General features: G+C 39.3%; 1 protein-coding gene and 1 pseudogene across 4 annotated transcripts in view; both read right to left on the minus strand.

The window, feature by feature from the left end:
• The window catches only part of HSPBAP1 (HSPB1 associated protein 1), a 60,053-nt gene that overhangs the window by 16,444 nt on the left and 24,481 nt on the right, over positions 1-19,128 (minus strand). For 3 of the 4 annotated variants that reach the window (XM_049628298.1, XM_049628297.1, XM_049628299.1), the window contains exons 3-4: positions 18,182-18,363; positions 2,771-2,907 (exon numbers count right to left, since the gene is read on the minus strand). In XM_049628298.1, the coding sequence (XP_049484255.1) occupies positions 2,771-2,907; positions 18,182-18,363 (319 nt within the window). Of the gene's footprint in view, positions 1-2,770; positions 2,908-16,481; positions 17,451-18,181; positions 18,364-19,128 lie in introns of those variants that run through there. The other variant, XM_049628301.1, reaches the window with a different exon arrangement.
• On the minus strand, positions 18,919-19,008 carry LOC125922216 (uncharacterized; annotated as a pseudogene).

Raw genomic sequence — 19,128 nt, forward strand, 5'->3', positions numbered from 1 at the left:
GGGAGAGGGAGAGGGAGAGGGAGAGGGGGAGAGGGAGGGAGGGAGAGAGAGAGAGAGAGAGAGAGAGAGAAAGACTACTTCTGAGAAAAGACTTAAAGCTCTCTAGTGACCCCCTTGCAGTTACAGTTACAGTTACAGTTACAGTAGGGCCATTGCATTCCTTCCAGGGCGAGGAAGCAGTTGGCTGCTATTCTCAAACTAAGAAGTAGACACCAAAGTCTTATTTTGCCTTAGAGATGATAAAGCTGCTCCATTTCACTATAGCTATGACAGTTTGGGAGAATTCTCGGCATTTATTATGTTTAGAACATTAGAGCTGGAATAACTCTTAAGAGATCATCAGTCTAATTTCATTTTCAAAGTAGTGGAAGAGGAACCCAGTACTTGCTCAGCGTCATTCACTAGACTAGTGGATAGTGGTGGACCCAGAACTAGGTCACAGATCTCCTGACCTCTTCAGGTCCCAGCTCCTACCTCTGCCTCATGGCTGTGTTCCCACAGGAATACCCATAATGGTAACAGTCCCATACAATTTGTTTTGTTTGGCTTAAAATGTAATATACAGTCAACCCTCCAACAACATAGGTTTGAACTGCACAGGTCCACTTATGTGCAGATGCTTTTTCTTTTTTTTCTTTTCTAAGAAATCTCTGTACCCAATGTGGGGTCTGAACTCACAACCTCGAGAGTAAGAGTCACATGCTCTATCAACTGAGCCAAACAGGTGCCCCCAGATGGTTGGTCAACAAATACAGTACAGTATTGTAAATATATCTTCTCTTCCTTATGATTTTCTTAATAACATTTTCTTTTCTTTACCTTACTTTATTGTAAGAATAAGTATATATACCTCGGACATACAAAATATGTATTAATCAACTGTTTACGTTATTGGTAAGGCTTCCAGTCAACAGTGGTTAAGTTTTTAGGGAGTCAAAAGTTATATGTGGATTTTCAACTGCGCAGGGGGTGGGCACCCCTAACCCCCGCATTGTTCAAGAGTCAACTGCATATGCATCCTTCTCTTATCAGTCAGAAAAAGTGGTCAATCACCATGTCATTCCCTGATCAAAAAACCTCTCATTGTCCTTCATGCTGAAAGAGAGTAAGAGGTATTTGCTTGGAAGTCAACCTCAGGCTCCAACTTCCCTTTCCTGCCTGATGATCCCTTTGCTTCCAATGCACAATTTAACACAGGATGACTCACAGGGTTCTCTATACACCCCATATTTTCCTAGGGCTCTGCTCATGCTGGTCTCTCTGCTCCTCCCACCCATGTCTTTTGAACATTCACCCTTTCTTTAAAGCCTAACATAAATAAATGGCAGCTCTTCTCTGAAATCTTCAACTTTCCAGCAGGAACGCTATCCTACTTTTCAGTACCACAGCTCTTTTGAAACCTTCCTGAAGGGCATGTTCATTCTGCCTTCTATCACAGCTACCTGTGGGCTTGCCTGTACTCCTATAAACTCACTCAGGGCAAAGAGGGATCTTATTCACCTCCATTCCTACTGTAACACATGGTACCTGCTATATCACAGAAAGAACACAGGGGTTTTTTTGTTTTTTGTTTTGTAATGTTTTCCTAGCTGAATTTCTTTCCCAATTCAGAACACATGCAAAATAGCTACTTACAACAATACCTCCCTTACCAAGTTTAAGGCTCAGACTATGAACTCCATAAGGGCAAGGACCATGCACACGATTCATTGTGGCATCCACAATGAATACTTAATAATGTATCCAAAACACTCTATGCCCTTTAGAAAGACTTAATGAATCCAGAAGTAGACTATCTTATACCATGTTTTAAGAGTTTCAAAAAGTTTCCAAAATACTTTGCATGTGAAATCTATTCACACACTTATTTACTGTTTCTTTTGGAACCACTTATAATCCTTTTCATGTCTAAAGAGTTTGAGAACTTGGAAATATCCATTTCTGTTTTTCCCTCTGTACCATCCTGTAAATGTTCCAAAAGGCCAGGAAAGGAGACTGGAGCATCACTAATTAGGGGAAAATAAGGCTGTACGTAAAACATTCTGAATAATCCTCCAACGGGCAGAAACATGTAAACTCTCAGGGAACTACCGGAACCAGGGACTATTAAAAATATTGCCTGACTTACCCTTATATATCTCAAGGTCTAGAGACACATGGAGAAGAACTTACCTAAAGTAATAAGATACTGCACTGTGTCTACACGTAGGCACAGACTAAAATTTAGACTTCAAAGGGGCCACAAATACCATCTCATGCAGCAGAGTTCCCAAACCAGGCTCCCTGGCATCTCCTCAGAGGCCTTAGGGTAGGAGCAAAGCCTCTTTCTTTCACCAAACAGCTCTGCTCTTATTTATTTAGGTTTGAAGGAAGGGTCTTCCTGCTTTTAAATAGAAGTCTGAAAACTACAAACACAGACACTAGGCAGTTGTCTAGCTGAACGGGGAGTGGGATCCTAGAGCTCTAGGATCAGGTTTCTGAAGGTAAGCCTGATCATGGCTGAGAGACACATGGAAACCATCATTTGAACTGTTCCCCTTACTTCAAAAAGGAGGAAACTGGACGAGAGATTAAGAGATCTGCCCTGGTCACGAGGCAGGCTGACAGGGTGGAAATGGGGCTAAACCTTGGGGTCTGCCACCTGCCTGATCCTCATTCTTCTTTCTGTATGACACACACACACACACACACACACACACACACACACACACTCTCTCACTCTCTCTCTCTCTCTCTCTCTCTCTTTCCCCCACGTGCACCTGTGCATTACCTTCCTTGTACCTGGAATACTAAATTGCAACCATAGGAGTCCAGATGACAGGGAGTATGGGCCCCCATAGAGCCAATCCACAATGTACTTTCCCGTCCATTTCTTCCAGGAAACCCAAAGTCAGACCATATCACGCCCTGTTTTGAAAATAAAGTTACAGTCCATCAAGAACCAAATCTATATGGTAGTGTTACACATTTTCACTTGCATATCTGTTTTCTGGCACTTGGAACACTCTTTTACAGAAAATGCTATAGATGGAAGTTAGGTTTCCAGAGCAGTCCAAGACATATTTTAAACCAATAACATACATGAATTATCTCACTAATAATAGTTATTCAACAAATATTTACTGACTGTTCTAGAAGCTTGTGATGAATCACTGAATAAAACAAACATGCCCACGCAAATGAAGCTTACATTTTAGAGGCTGGAGACAGAAAATAAACAATAGCCATAATTATGCATATATCTAGGGGAAGAGTGTCTCACTTGGGCAGCAGGAACGATAGTACAATGGAAATAAAAGCATTTCAAAAAGTCTCTCAACTGAGGTAGCCAGAAAGCCATATTCTCTGTAAGCAGTGTAGATATTTCTGGGCATAACTAGTGCATTAACCTTTTGCACTCTAATGACAACATGTTCTGATGGAGTTATTTAAAACTATAGGTGCTGGAGACTTATTTTCATACCTACTAAATCGGAATCTCCAGGTAGAGACAGCCTATCTTTTGAAATACATATCCATACATGACTTTTGCTATGCTCCCCAAAGTCATGAACTCAAGTATAATAAACTTTAAAACAGAGACAGCACAGTGCTCTGGACTTGGCTCTTCTTATGCCTGGTTTTGTGGACAAATCATGCCCTAGCCAACTACTGACCCATAAATACTATCTAGTCCAGCAGTTCTCAAACCAGGCTCCCCTGGCATCTCCTTAAGGGGCCAGAGGGTAGCAGCAAAGTCTCTTTCTTTCCTTTTATTATTGAAAATTTATTTATTATTTTTGAGAGAGAGATAGAGAGTGAGTGAGGGAGGGGCAGAGAGAAAGGAAAACATCCCAAGCAGGCTCTGTGCTGTCAGTGCGGAGCCCGATGCGGGGCTCGAACTCACAAACTATGAGATCATGACCTGAGCCTAAACCAAGAGTTGGAGGCTTAACTGACTGAGCCACCCAGGCACCCCAACCTCTTGCTTTCAACAAACTGCTCGGCTCTTATTTAAGTTGAAGAAGACATGTTCCTGCTTTTAAATGAAAGTTGGGGGTGCCTGGGTGGTTCAGTTGGTTAAATGTAGAACTCTTGGTTTCGGCTCAGGTCATGAGCTCATGGTTTTGTGAGTTTGAGCCCTGTGTCAGTCTCTGTGCTGGCAGTACAGAGCCAACTTGGGATTCTCTCTCAACCTCTCTCTATGCCCTCCCCCCACTCATGCTGTCTCTTTCAAAATAAATAAATAAACTTAAAAAACAAAAAAATAAATAAAAGTTGGAAAACTACAAATTTAGTTTGACATAAATGCAAATCCATGAAATTATAGAATGTATAAGCTAGAAAAGAGAAAGAGCATACTAGTGAACCAGATACAAAGGTTTCTCCCCTTTTTTTTAAGTTTATTTGAGAGAGGATGGTGGAGGGGCAGAGAGAGAGAGAGAGAGAGAGAGAGAGAGAGAGAGAAAGACAGAGAGAGAATCCCAAGAAGGCTCTGCACTGACAGTGCAGATGTGGGCCTCAAATTCACAAACCGTGAGATCTTGACCTGAGCCGAAGTCAGACGGTCAACCGATGAAACCACCCAGGCGCCCTTTATTTGTTTTTTAAAATCGTGAATCTTTCCTATTGGGTTTTGAAAAAAAGCAAAACAAAACAAAACACACTTCTGTGTGCAGAACATGATCCTAAATGCTGACTCTTCTTTTATCAGTATCTTCAATCTACATTTTCAATTTTTCAAAGCAAACCATTAACAGCTGCAGTCAAAGAGAAAGAGGATTTTGGAGAGACATTTAATGGTAGTTTTGAGCAAGACTAGAAAAAAGTGTTTTCATTTTTGTTTTGAGTAATGAAAAGAGTGGACTATGTGCATATAACTAATGTCTGTTACAGAAGGGGCGTGGTTTGGAGGGTAAGCGCTACTGTAAATGCCTATGCACATGGCTCACATGCAGCTGCTCCAGACAGTTACAAAAATCAAGTCCCATGACCCATAAGCTCCATGCAGGGAGCTTACCTCTGAATTCCTGTTGCCTAACATAATACCTGGCTCAGGGTAAGTGCTCAAAACATTTGTTGCTTGGGATGGAAAGAAGAAACTGTTGGTTTATTATTGGTAAATGTTTCCAGTCCAGAACATTTTCAAACACCTACCACATCCCTGGTATGATGCAGAATACAACAACTAACACAACACAGGGCTACCCTTCAAATCTAATAATAGGAAACAGTCCCATAAATGAACTCTTTCAATATAATGTGGCAAGTGCTCTGACAGAAGTGAGCAGAGGGTGATCTACAATCGCTAAAGGAAGGCTCTTGGTCCAAGCAGGGAGCTTAGGAGGGGTTTCCAATTAACCTGGTCCTTGTTGAACAAGTCACCACACTCAGTTTGGAATTTAACTAAAGGCAACTGAAAGACGTGCAATATAGAAACAAAAAACAGAGCTTTGCCTTACCTAAGAAGAGGCTTAAGTGATTCTTAATTTAAAAAAAAAATTTTTTTTAACACTTATTCACCTTTGAGAGACAGAGAGAGACAGAACATGAGCAGGGCAGGGGCAGAAAGAAAAGGAGACACAGAACCTGTCAGCACAGAGCCCGACATGGGGCTCAATCCCAGGAACCATGAGACCATGACCTGAGTCAAAGTTGGACACCCAAATGACTGAGCCACCCAGGCACCCCAAGTGATTCTTAATCCTATATATATATATATATATATATATATATATATATATTATACTATATAATTATATAATATATATAATGAATGTCAACATGCTTCTCCTCAGAGAAATGCATACTATACACAATTTCACATATACTTTATACTTTGAGGGAGACAATGGACCAATCCCATGTGAGAAATTCTGTTCTAGAGTATTGCTTCACAAAGAATCACAGAAGGAAGATTTCCCTCTGGGGGATAAGGGTTATACGAGAAACTGGCAAGGGGGTTCCCTGACAGCAATGACAAAAAAAAAAAAAAAAAAGGAAAAATTATTTTGGAATGATTAGATCAGGGTGACCTAAACTACCAAAAATTCAGCTACAAATTGGGTGGAAAAACTCAAAGGGTGAAAAAAGGTAAATCTGTCACAAAATAGACAGAATTTAGTATACCTATTTCGTGTCCCCTCGCTCCCCCACAGGTTCTTAGAGAGTTGAGGTTTTCTTGCTAGTTGTGTTCAGTTACTTATAGGTAGTCAAATGTCTGAAATCAAAGTGGGCCCAAGAGGAATCTACCTTGAGTCTTGCTAGAAACAAGTGACCTGGTTAGGCTGCTATTGCAGTGAAATTAGTAAAGGTGATTGGTGGGGTGATCCACCCTGGAGTCTAGTCCCACATCCACTTCAACATTTGGAAAAGTCTTTAGAAATCATCTATATCCATAAAATTCTATTCTACACCATCCCTGAAAAGGGCAATCAAATATCTAATTGACTGTTAAAAAGAAAACCACCGGCCCAAGATGGAATCACTTATTCCAGGCCGTATCACCAAACCAGGGCTTACTATTTAACCTAGTTGCAGTTTCAACCTCCCCCAGAATGCAGTTTTAACTAATCGGTCAGGAATTTTCTGGTCAGCACCAGGGAGGTAATCTGTCACGTGGACCATCTCCAACCACTCCACACAAAAGGAAGTTGAGGTAATCTGCGTGATAAAACCCCATGCCATTCCCAGAAGGGAAGGTGATTTTACCTGAACCTATACTTTTTTTTACCTTTGCTAATAACTTCTTGCTCCATCTTCCTTCACATAAAAACCTTCCATTTTGTAGCTCTCCTCTACTTGCTAGATGGGATGCTGCCTGATTTATTTAATAAAGCCAATCAGATCTTGAAATTTACTGGGTTGAATTTTTTTTACAGCTGCTCACCACAAAATATCTGCTTTCTTGTACTTACAGAAGGTCGTAGATTCGCTTTACACAGACAGGTTTATTTTCTTTTCTGCCAAAAATTGCTATCTTTAAGTTATCTGAAAAACTGTCATGCCTTCTCTTCTTGTACCTAAACTCAGGAGCATTAACTTTTCCCTCCAGCTGCTATCCTCTCATCTTTGTCAATAGTGCTCTTGAAGCCTGACTCTCTAACCCTAGACACAGCCTACATGAAACCCTGCATATGGGACTGCAGCATTCCATCCTGAACACTGCACCATCCATGTAGTGTCAGTGCTTTGTTTGTTTTGGGGGTTTTTTGTTGTTTGCTCAAGCAACTGAATTACATCATAGCTAATCTTGGGCTTGCCTGCCTTTTTCTTCTGAACCGTTGCCTAGCCATATCTCTTCAGCCTTGATTTATTAATAGATCTTAGGAAAAAGCCGTGGTCCTACATTTATCCCTCTTAAACTGAATCTTGTTTAATTTCTGCCTGGTATTTCACAATATTTAAAGCAACCTGTCTATATGACTCCCAAATCTTACCTCCAGTCCTAATTTCTCTTCTATTTATGACTAGACCCATATTTTCACTTGCTAACAAGTTATCACTACCTGGTTATTAAATCCTTACAGGTCAGACCCCAATACTAACATTTTGTGTGTATCATCTCATTTAATCCTTATGAGACTGAAGTTGGTTATACCCATTTTTGTATGTGGAAACTAAGGAATATCACTACTCTTTTGACAGTATTATTAAAAAACATACAGACATTCTTGTCAAAAGAAGTGGGAGGGGGTGCTACTGGTATTCAGTGGATAGAGGTCAGGGATACAGCTCAACACAACAAGGAAAGGTTCTGTATCTTGTACAATTTTCATGCTGCTAAAAAAACTGATTTTAGTTTTCTGAGACTAGGACTCCAACTCCATTTCACATGTCACCAAAGGATCTTTGGCACGGTTTTAATATACACTGAGTTTTCCAGAGAAACACAATTACTAAATAAGTTGAGGGAGAATTATAGTTTGTGTTTCTGCAGTTTTATTAGGAGTTGTTCACCATTTTGAAAAACTAAGCCACCAATAGCACTGAAACTCATGGCTTTGGGCTCAGCAATATATACGCCAATATCAGTCTATGCTTGTGTTGTCTCATTGTGGTGACTCTATGTGTGTATGTACAAATATACTTAAATTTAGCTTCATTTCAAAATGTTAAATATCAAATCTTGGAAATATTCTATGGAATTTTGTCTTAATTCTTCAAAATCGAACCTTTCCTTTGTAGGTGGGTACAAGCATCTGATTAATTCATTATGACTTCTAGTCTAGTCAGGCTTGAATAATTACACATTGAGTCACATGTTTCTGTCTAAATTCCCCTGTATTTTAGTAGCTGGGGCATTTTAATCATTTAAAAGAATCACCTGCAAATGGCATTTCAGAACAGTGGAGGGGGTGCGACATCTGGCATGAGACCCCTGCTATATCATCTCTACGGCTTTCCCAGCATGCACCACACATCTCCCTGCCTTTGCTCCAGCTGGTCTCACAGCTCTCCCACGCCCCAATTCACACTTCTCTTGGAGGACCCAATGTAAATGTCACTTCTTTAAACCCTTCTACCACCCTTATACAACTTAGTCATCCTCTCTTTTGGTCTCCCTCTCAAAGAATGTTGACTCTTTGCCTCTGACCCATTCTCCTTACTGCAGCAAGAGCGATCTTTTTAAAATGTTAAGACCCCAGCACTCGTTTGCTTTGCACTTCGAATTAGCTCCAAATGCCCTCATTTGTAGGCCTGTATGACCAGGCCCCTCTCACCTCTCCTACACCTTCTAAACCCCTGCATCTCGTTGGCCAGGCTTTAGTCACAATCGCCTTCTTTCTTTTTTCCTAAAAAGGTAAATTTTTCCCTTCTTCAAGGGTTTTGCATATGCTATTCACTCTGCTTAGAAAGCTCCTGACCCTCCCTTCACATGGCTAGCCTCTCATCTTTTATTTATTTTAACGTTTATTTATTTTTTGAGAGACAGAGAGAGACAGAGCATGAGCGGTGGAGGGGCAGAGAGAGAGGGAGACAGAGTCCAAAGCAGGCTCCAGGCTCTGAGCTGTCAGCATAGAGCTTGAAGTGGGGCTAAACTCACAAACTATGAGATCATGAGCTGAGCTGAAGTCGGACGCTTAACCGACTGAGCCACCCAGGCACCCCATAGCTTCTCGTGTTTTAGGAATCACCTTACATATCACCTCCTTGGAGAAAGCTTCCCAACTTACCCTATGTAAAGTAAGTCCCTCTCCCATTTGGGCCCATTTTGTTTACTTCATAACACTTAGGACAACTGGCTATTACTGGTTAGACTTGTCTATCTCCTCCACCAGAATATGAGCTCCCTGAAAAAAGGGGACCAGGGCTGTAGGACGAATATATAACCACTCACTTTTTTACAGTTATTTTCTATCTTTTTACCACTTACTTACCTCAATAGCTCCAGCAACTGACAAGAGTCCACAGCACATAGCAGAGTTTATATCTAGTTTCTGCATTTATCTATCCTCAGCTTTGGCACTTTTGGGTTTTACTGGCTGAACACTTACTATTCTGTTTTGCTCTGGAATTTTTTTCCTTGGGCAAATATAGATCTGGTGGGTATGGTCCTAGTATGCCTTGGTCATCCCAGGCCAATGCCCAAATCTAAGCAATTCTAACACACAGCAACTAACTATAGTCATTTGGGACAGCCTCACATAGAACGTAGCAAGCTCCCTCATGGTCTGCAATGTCAGAAAAGGGACATTGTGGATCACAGTGTGCATCGGGGTTGGCCTTGGTTTCTGGAGTAAATGGAATGTGGTATCCATTCAGAATGATGGCATACTGGTTTTAGAAATGGTCTACTTAATTACATACCTGATTTGACTACTTCATTATATCATTTAGCATAGTCACTGAGCATTAAGATACCAAATATATGTTGCTTTATTATAAATTACTTCCTTTAAAATTCTCCTTTATGTCATAGGGTAGGTACTTTAACAATTTTTTTTTAATTACATGTGTAGTTAATGGTATCATCTACACACTGTATTTCAGGATCATAAAAGGAATGCAAATACTGAGAGAGTTGAAAATCAGGGCCACACCACATCTACTCGAATCAACAAATACTGACTGATAACATGGGATATGCTAATCAAGGAGGGAGACTCAAAAAAAATGTGAGACATAAACATCTCTGTTATTGTGTTGAGAACTTTACAATCTAGTTGGAGACACCAACCTGAAACAACAACATAAATAAATTATTAAAAAAAAAAAAAGCCACAGGCAGTTTCTATCACTACCACACGATGGTACAATAAATTAAGAGGTCAAGGATAGTTGAAATTTGGGGCCTGGGTGCTTCAGTTGGTTAAACATCTGACTGTTGATTTTGGCTCAGGTCATGATCTCACAGTTAATGAGTTCAAGCCCTACATCGGGCTCTCCACTGACAGCACAGAGCCTGCCTGGGATTCTCTCTCTCTGCCCCTCCCCTGCTCATGCTTGCTCTCTCTCTCTCTCTCTCTCTCTCTCTCTCTCCCTGCCTCCCTCCCTCCCTCTCAAAATAAATAAACACACTTTGATAAAAAAAAAAAAAAAATTAAGTGCCAAGGGAGCCCAGTCCTTTATTCAAGTTGGCATCTCCAATGCCTAATATAAGTGAGTCCAACAAATGCTCAAAAATTGCTGGAGTTACTGATCTAGGTAAGTAGACCTAATTTTTTTTAATCTTTATTTATTTTTGAGAGAGAGACTGCAAGTCGGGGCAGACAGAGAGGCAGACAGAGGATCTAAAGTAGGCTCCATGCTGACAGCAGAAAACCCAATACAGGGCTCGAACCCACAAACTGAGATATCATGACTTGAGCTGAAGTTGGATGCTTAACCGACTGAGCCACCCAGGCGCCCCAGTAACTAGATCTATTTTTATGCTGAACCTGAGTAATTCCTAAACCTGTTTCAATTAACAAGTTATATAATTATTACAGAGTCAAACACCATTTTACAAGTAACCAAATCTTCCATAATTTTAGTTTTCACCAAAGAACTAAAGAACACTAATTAGATGCTTAAAGTATAGAATAGTGGCTTTTTTTAGTCTACTATGTAAACTGATCACTGAAAGATAATTCATTCCTAAGTTGTTTTGTTCTAAAAGATGGTATATTTTGAGTGGGGTGTTCTCAGAGCCCAGATTCAGTATCAACTAGCTGGTGTAAGCTCTAGGCTCTGAGAACACCTCCAAGTATTTGTTCTTATACCGATACCATGGCGATGGTTGACTTGAGTCCATCTGTGACATAAAAAGTTGTCTCATTCTATTAATTCTCTGTGCTTAGATCAAAAATATAGAAAAGCTGATTACACAAGAGTTTTATGCCTGAAAGGAAGAAAGAAGTCCAATATTGGTCAAAACAACAAAAATAAAACTAAAACAATACTAAATATTAAAACTATATAAAACTTACAAAGGATAAATACTTCAATTTAAAATTTAAACAGCCCCTTAAAAGGACATTATAAATTAGCAAGCACTTAAGGGTCTTTTTTCCCTAGGAAAATTACCTTAGGTAACATAAACAGAAAAGAGATAGTTAACTCTACCCACAGATAGGCTTGGATAAATTCTTACATTCCAATTTGCCTCATCAGAAAGCATCACTGGCCATCAAACCCCTTTAATCATTACTAAACCACCTGGCTATATTTCAACCTACTCTATGTTACAAAGTCCAAGACAGGTTGGAACTAATTTTCCATGTATTGCACTTTGGGATTCTGTGTCCTGGTGACTTCACATGGCTCCTGACTCTCAGCAGCAGCCAATCTGAAACACAACATAAAATGGAGTCTATTTGGGAAAACTTCTTGGGGCAAAATCCTTTCGCTATATGTTTTTTGTTTTTTTAGAGAGAGAGAGAGAGAGAGAGAGCACAAACAGGGGAGAGGACAGAGGGAGAGAGAGAGAATCTTAAGTAGGCTCCACACTTAGCACAGAGCCCGATTCAGGGCTTGATCCCATGACCCTGGGATCTCAACCTGAGCTGAAATCAAGAGTGGGCCACTTCGGATGGCTGGGTGGTTCAGTTGGTTAAGCATCCAACTTCAGTTCAGGCCACAATCTCACGGTTTGTGGGTTTGAGCCCCTTGTCGGGCTCTGTGCTGACAGCTCAGAGCCTTGAGCCTGCTCCAGATTCTGTGTTTCCCTCTCTCTCTGCCTCTCCCTCACTCACGTTCTGTCTCTCAAAAATAAATAAAATGTTAAAGAAAAAAAAAAAAAAAGAGTGGGCAACTCAACCAAGCCACCCAGGCACCCCATATGTTGATTCTTAATAGCTTCAATTATGATGATACTTACTGATAATTACAAAAGGTAACACCTGTCATTCTTACCTAATAAGTGAGAGATAAAGAAATTTTATGTGGTAATGTCACAAATTCCCTATCTTTCTTGAGAAGTAGAGAAAAAAATATTCTAAATAAAGTTTTACTTAGATTACTTAATGACATGATATATAACTAAAAAACAGCGGGGCTGATTTCATTTGCCATACATGAAAGTCACTTAAGTGTCAAAATCGTAATTGTTGGCCACTTTAAAGCTATAGGATACTTTCCAATCATATCAGTATATTTACCAGTGCATTTATCAGTGTATATATTATATATTTATCAGTGGATAATTTTAATTTGTGGGGGAAAAAAGGGTTAATAGATGGAAACTTCAGAATCTATGAGTAAAAACTTATAAAACTAGAAGGCTGAAGAGAGCTAAGAATTTCTCATCAAGATTGACAAATGCTACAACTGATTAGAAGCCACAGAAAATTTGACAAAGGTGAAACTAGGGGTATAAATTAAAACATCCCCTGAAAGATGCTAAAACCAAAGAACAATCAAAACAAGAAATGGTTAGAGTAGGAAAAAAAATAGTCTTCTGTAATCATTCAAATACCTATTACATATGCAGCACTATATTACCAGTTTGGGGGAATAAAAAGTTATAGAACATACATAGTCCCTGCTCCCAAGGAGCTGATATTGTTAGAGGAACAAGACACAAACATTCTATGTCATATAAATAACAATCCAAATAAATATATAGGAATGAAGGCAAGGGATGGATGGCTGTGGGTACAGTGGTTGAGAGGCTTCATAGCCAAGACTGAATCTGAGCCAGGCCCTAAAAAGTAGAAGTTTAATAGGCAGAAACTGAGAAGAGAATAAGCAGAGGTCAGAAAATGACACAGAACACAGTGGTCCAGCAGTCAATGAAGAGACAACAGGGACATATGCATAGGAGACAGGTCATATCAGTCACACTAGAGGGTCTTAAATGCTATCCTTATACAATTTTAAGTCATAAAATGTTTGTGAACATGATTAATATATTTCTATATTTAATCTGGAGCATGACTTGGAATGTATTTTCAGGAGAAACTGTTTTAGAATCGATGAGACGAAAAGTCAGAAGTGGAGGAATGAAGAGTAATACCAGAAGTAATATTGTAAATCAGAAGTTCTTAAGATGGTCCACACACCCCTTGGAAGTCACTGAGACTATTTCAAAGGATTTGTGAGTTTGAAATTATGCTCATAATACTTTTAAGATGTTATTTGCTTATTTCACTGTGTTGACATTTGCATTGACAGCACACACACAAAAAAATGGTGAATAAAACTGCTGGTGTCAAGACAGTGGAACCAAAATGTACTACCAGCACTATATTCTTTTGTTTTTAAAACAACTTTATTGAGGTATAATTGCTGCATAATAAACAGCACATATTTCAAGTGTACAATTTGAGGAGTTTTTACATATATGTACATATTGAGAAACCACTGCTACAATCAAGATGACAAATATTTTGACAAGTTTCCCTGTGACCTTTAGTAACCCATCTATCTCTACTCCCTTGTTCTTGATTTTTTTCGATCACTATAAATTTATTTGCAAGTTCTACAATTTTATAAAAATGGAATCATATAGTAAGTATTCCTTTTTCATGCTAACACTATCCAAAAGCAAACCAAGCAAAGTAGACTTCGGATCAAGGAAAAACCCAGGAGAAAGAGGATCATTTCATGATAATAAAAGATCAATCCATTAAAGAGGACATAGTAATTCTAAATGCATATGAACCTAATAACAGTTTCAGAATACATGATGCAAAAACTGACCAACCTAAACTGAAAAACAAACATATATACAACTATAGTTGAGAATTTCCATACCTCTCTCTATATAATGGGCAGAACAAGTGTATAGAAAATCAGTAAGCACGCAGGAGACTTAAACAATGTGATACAATTGATATTTATAAAACACATTAATAGCAGAATACACATTATTTTCAAGTGCACCTGGAACATTAGTCAAGAATGACTATATTATGGGCAGTAAAAAATAAATTTCAAAGGACTAAACTCACACCAAATATGTTCTCTGACCAAAATGGATTTAAATTAGAAATCAACAACAGAAAGATAATCCTCAAATATTTGGAAACTAAACATTACACTTTTAAATAATCCATAAGTCAAACAATACATCAAAAGGGAAATTAGAAAATATCTGAACAGAATGAAAATCATTTTTAGAAACTGTTATCATGAAACAAATGAGCTTGAGAGCTTTTTTTTTTTTTTTTTAAGTTTATTTATTTTGAGAGAGAGAGAGTGTGTGTGCACACATGCAGGGGACTGGCAAAGAGAGAGATGGAGAAAGAGAATCCCAAGCAGGCTTCATACTGTCAGCGCCGAGCTCAGCACAGGGGTACTCAATTCCAAGAACCATGAGATGATTACCTGAGCCAAAATCAAGAATTGGACGCTCCACCGACTTTATAAACTACCCAGGCGCCCCAATACCACTCTTCTTATAACATTTAAAAAATTACTGAATATAGTTATTTTCTTTTTTTTTAAGTTTATTTTGAGAGAGAGAGAGAGAGAGAGAGCAGGAGGGGGAAGGGGCAGAAAGAGAGGGAGAGAGAGAATCCCAAGCAGGCTCCATGCTGTCAGTGCAGAGCCCAACATAGGGCTCAATCCTATGAACCATGAGGACATGATCTGAGCAGAGATCAAGAGTTTGGACGCTTGGGGCGCCTGGGTGGCGCAGTCGGTTAAGCGTCCGACTTCAGCCAGGTCACGATCTCACGGTCCGTGAGTTCGAGCCCCGCGTCAGGCTCTGGGCTGATGGCTCAGAGCCTGGAGCCTGTTTCCGATTCTGTGTCTCCCTCTCTCTCTGTCCCTCCCCCGTTCATGCTCTGTCTCTCTCTGTCCCAAAAATAAAATAAATGTTGAAAAAAATTTAAAAAAAAAAAAAAAAAAAAAAAGAGTTTGGACGCTTAACTGACTAAGCCACCCAGGCGTCTCTTGAATATAGTTATTTTTATAAAAATGTTATTATATTCTCATATAATTATTTTAAGTGAATTAATAAAGATTTTTAAAATTTACCCATAAAAAATTTTTTTTAATGTTTATTTCTTTTCAGGAGAGAAAGAGAGAGACAGAGCACAAGCGGGGGCGGGGGCGCGGCAGAGAGAGAGAGAGGGAGACACAGAATCTGAAGTAGGCTCCAGGCTCTGAGCTGTCAGCACAGAGCCCGACACGGGGCTTGAACTCACAAGCTGTGTGATCATGACCTGAGCCAAAGTCGGACACTTAACCGACTGAGCCACCCAGGCACCCCTAAATTTACCCATTTTAATGTTTAACTACCCACCATTTTATGACAGATGGAAGAAAACTTGAAATAGTAAGTTGTAAGACTTGGTGACTGAATGAATTAGAGTGGTAAAAGGAAAACAACTTAGGTACCTGGGATGTAAGAAGACCTGGTGTTCAGAAATTTCTGAGATAAAAAATGACATAATCATTATGAACTTGGTTGTTCATAGCAGATTTGCCTATTTTGATCCAGAGAATTAATCCCCATAATGGGAGCTGACAAAAACTCACTGAACTAAAAACATCAGGTTTTATACTATAAGGGCTCAATTAGAATTCCAGCACACAACCAAAAGGCCTTTTATATCCACACTTAATGGACAAGACACATGTCTGCCCAGTGCTGTCATGCCTGGGCTGAGGCAGAACAATTGATGGGGTCAGATGAGAGATTCACGCAAGGCAGAGTGAGTCCAGACTCAGCAGAACAGAAGTCCTTACCCCTGTCTACAGGGTTCTTAAGAACTAAATGTATTCAGACCCTGTGTATGCATACACTGCAACAGTTAAAGCTTGGAGGACAAACTGCTTGGGTTACTCTTTTTTTAGCTGTAGAATTTCAGAAAAGGTTGAATTTTTGTGCCTCTTTTTTTCTTAAAACAGGGATAATTAGGGGCGCCTGGGTGGCTCAGTCGGTTAAGCGTCCGACTTCAGCTCAGGTCACGATCTCGCGGTCCGTGAGTTCGAGCCCTGCGTCGGGCTCTGTGCTGACAGCTCAGAGCCTGGAGCCTGTTTCAGATTCTGTGTCTCCCTCTCTCTGACCCTCCCCCGTTCATGCTCTGTCTCTCTCTGTCTCAAAAATAAATAAACGTTAAAAAAAAAAAAAAACAGGGATAATTATTATATCATAGGGTTACTGTGATGGTTACAAATGTAAAGCACTTAGAAAAGCACCAGGTACAAGAAGTACTTGATAAATACTGCCATTACACAGTGTTTTACCTGAAATATGGAGCAAAAAGTAGTAGTCTAATCTACAGGGTGGGTGGGAGTACAAGAAATATAATAAAAGACTCTAAAAGTTAACTACAATATCTAAATGTTCCAGGGTTAAAGATCCATAAAGTGATCACAGATAATTCTATAAGGAAAAAAATTACCTCAAAATTATCATTTAAAAATGAATAAATAGATTTGGGATAGACTTAGGATTCAGAAAGTATCTACTGAATATTTTCAAAGCTGATGCATTTCTTTCATAGTAATGAGAATAAAAATATATCCTCAACTAACAATTATGAGACAAGTGATAGTTTTCCTTTTTTTATAAAAAGCAAAATTTAAGTAAGCACTTTAAAAAAAACTTTAGCTTTAACTATGTAAACCCCAGCATCTACACCTTGACTCAAAGTGAAAAAGAAACATATAAGCTGAATGGAAAACTAACACGTGATGGGGATAAGGAGTGCACTTGTCATGATGAGCACTGGATGATGTATGGAAGTGCTGAATTACTATATTGTACACCTGAAACAAATATTAAACCGTATATTAACTACACTTGAATTTAAATACAAACTAAAAAAAAGAAAAAAAAAAAAAAAAAGAAGAAGAGTCTAAGGACTATCAGCCTATTTGAGAGGCAAGTCCTGATGGTGATGGTCAGGTAGAGAGGAGTCCAGGGAGTTGGGTGGGGGCGGAGGGGGGTTATGACAGCCTGCAGTGATGGCAAAATACCTCTCTGGATAAAGGACAAGTGGCAGGATAAAGGACTCTGGAGCCCTGACCTGATTGTGGGCAAGGCAGAGTCATCCAAGCAGCTTCCTGGAACTACTCCCAATCCTGCCTCATGCCTAAGAAAAACACAGAAACCAGAACAGAGAATTTGCGAAATTACCCCACAAAATAAGCTAGGAGTTGGAGGTAGAAATCATTTAAAAGAGGATATGGTAGTCTGCAAACTCTGCTGTCAGTTATGTCAACACCTGACAAAGAATTTCCACATTCTTACTTCCGCAAGCACTGCCATGCTTCTGCAGGACTTCTGCACTCATATAGCAGGAGCACTCTGCCTCAGGCCATAAACCTGACTAAGCCCCCCCCCCCCCCCCCCCCCCCCCCCCCCCCCACCCGAGAGCAGACCAGAATGGTGGCAGCAGCAGCCTGGAATGCTTCCAGGATTTCAGCAATGCTTCTTCATGTAATAATCGGTGCTGCACTTCCATCTGCCTCGCTAACAGAATAAAAACGTCTATGTAGGTCAGGAGGAAATGAAGTTCTATACACAATCTATGCTTCTATATACTCCAAACCAACTCAGGCACTGTTTAAAGGCAAATGAGAGGGTGTGTGAGAAGTCCGGCGAGTAGGAAAATAGTGACAAGGCTGCTCATCCGTGGGAGCCAAACATTATACTTTTCCTGAGCAAATCTTTTAGCCTGAGTGGATAAAATGCTTAAGACTCACAGTGATTACTTTTGAGAGAAAAACACAGTGAAGGAAAAAAGTACCAGAGAGATTCTAATTTGTGATCTTTTCACAAGAGTAAATTATTACAATGATTGAAAGGAATGTATTGACTTACCTCGAAAATATCTGTCTTGTCATCAAATAGGCTGACAAAATATTTATAGTCAGCATAAGCCCAGAATTTGGAATGATCATAATCTCTAAAAGGTCCGGAAAGAGGAGACTGGTCACAGTTCCAGGTCAGAAACTCTTCAAGTGTAGCTTCTACATAACCACATGTAGTTTCAAACTGAGGAGCTGCAATGTAAGAGAGCCCAACCTTAAATGTATACTGAACACTGTTTCCAAATATTGTTGCTTTTTTAAAATGAAGACAGTTTGAAACAATTAAAAATTAATTTTGTGCTTGTGATATAATTAGAACCATTTACAGTACTCACAATATCATGGTTTAACATAAAGGTGAAAAACAAGATCTTAACGTTAAGATTTTTAAAGACTACACTTAGTATAGCCTGATTTAGTAATCCAGTGGTATACTTCAGATTATTAATTTTCCAAGACCTTTTCAGGGGTCTGTGAGGTCTAAACTATTTTCACAATAATACTCTGATATTTTTCATTCTCATTCTCTCACGAGTGTATGGTGGAGTTTTCTAGAAGCTTAGTCGATGTCACTACAGAGATAGCTAGTGGAATACGTGTTTATGTTTTCGTATTTTTAAAACATCTCAGTTTTAATTTATAATATGGTAAGCATCACTAGATATAATCCACATTGGCAAACGCTCGTTGGGGAACTCAATAATTTATTTTAAAGGTATGGCATTTATTGTTTTTCCAAATATTACAAAAGATATGGAATGCTTCGTGAAGTTGCATCATCCTTGTGCAGGAGTCATGCCAATCTTCTCTGCACTGGAGAACTCAACAAAGGGAGTTGGCAAAGGGTTCTGAAGCCAAAAAGTTTGAGAACTACTTCTTCAGATTAAAAAGGAAAAAAGGCAATAACAAAAAACAGTCTTTTGAAAATCTTCTGACTTTATACATAGCTCCTCAGAA

Source organism: Panthera uncia, chromosome C2 (genome assembly GCF_023721935.1).
Source record: "Panthera uncia isolate 11264 chromosome C2, Puncia_PCG_1.0, whole genome shotgun sequence".
In the NCBI taxonomy this organism is placed as follows: Eukaryota; Metazoa; Chordata; class Mammalia; order Carnivora; family Felidae; genus Panthera; species Panthera uncia.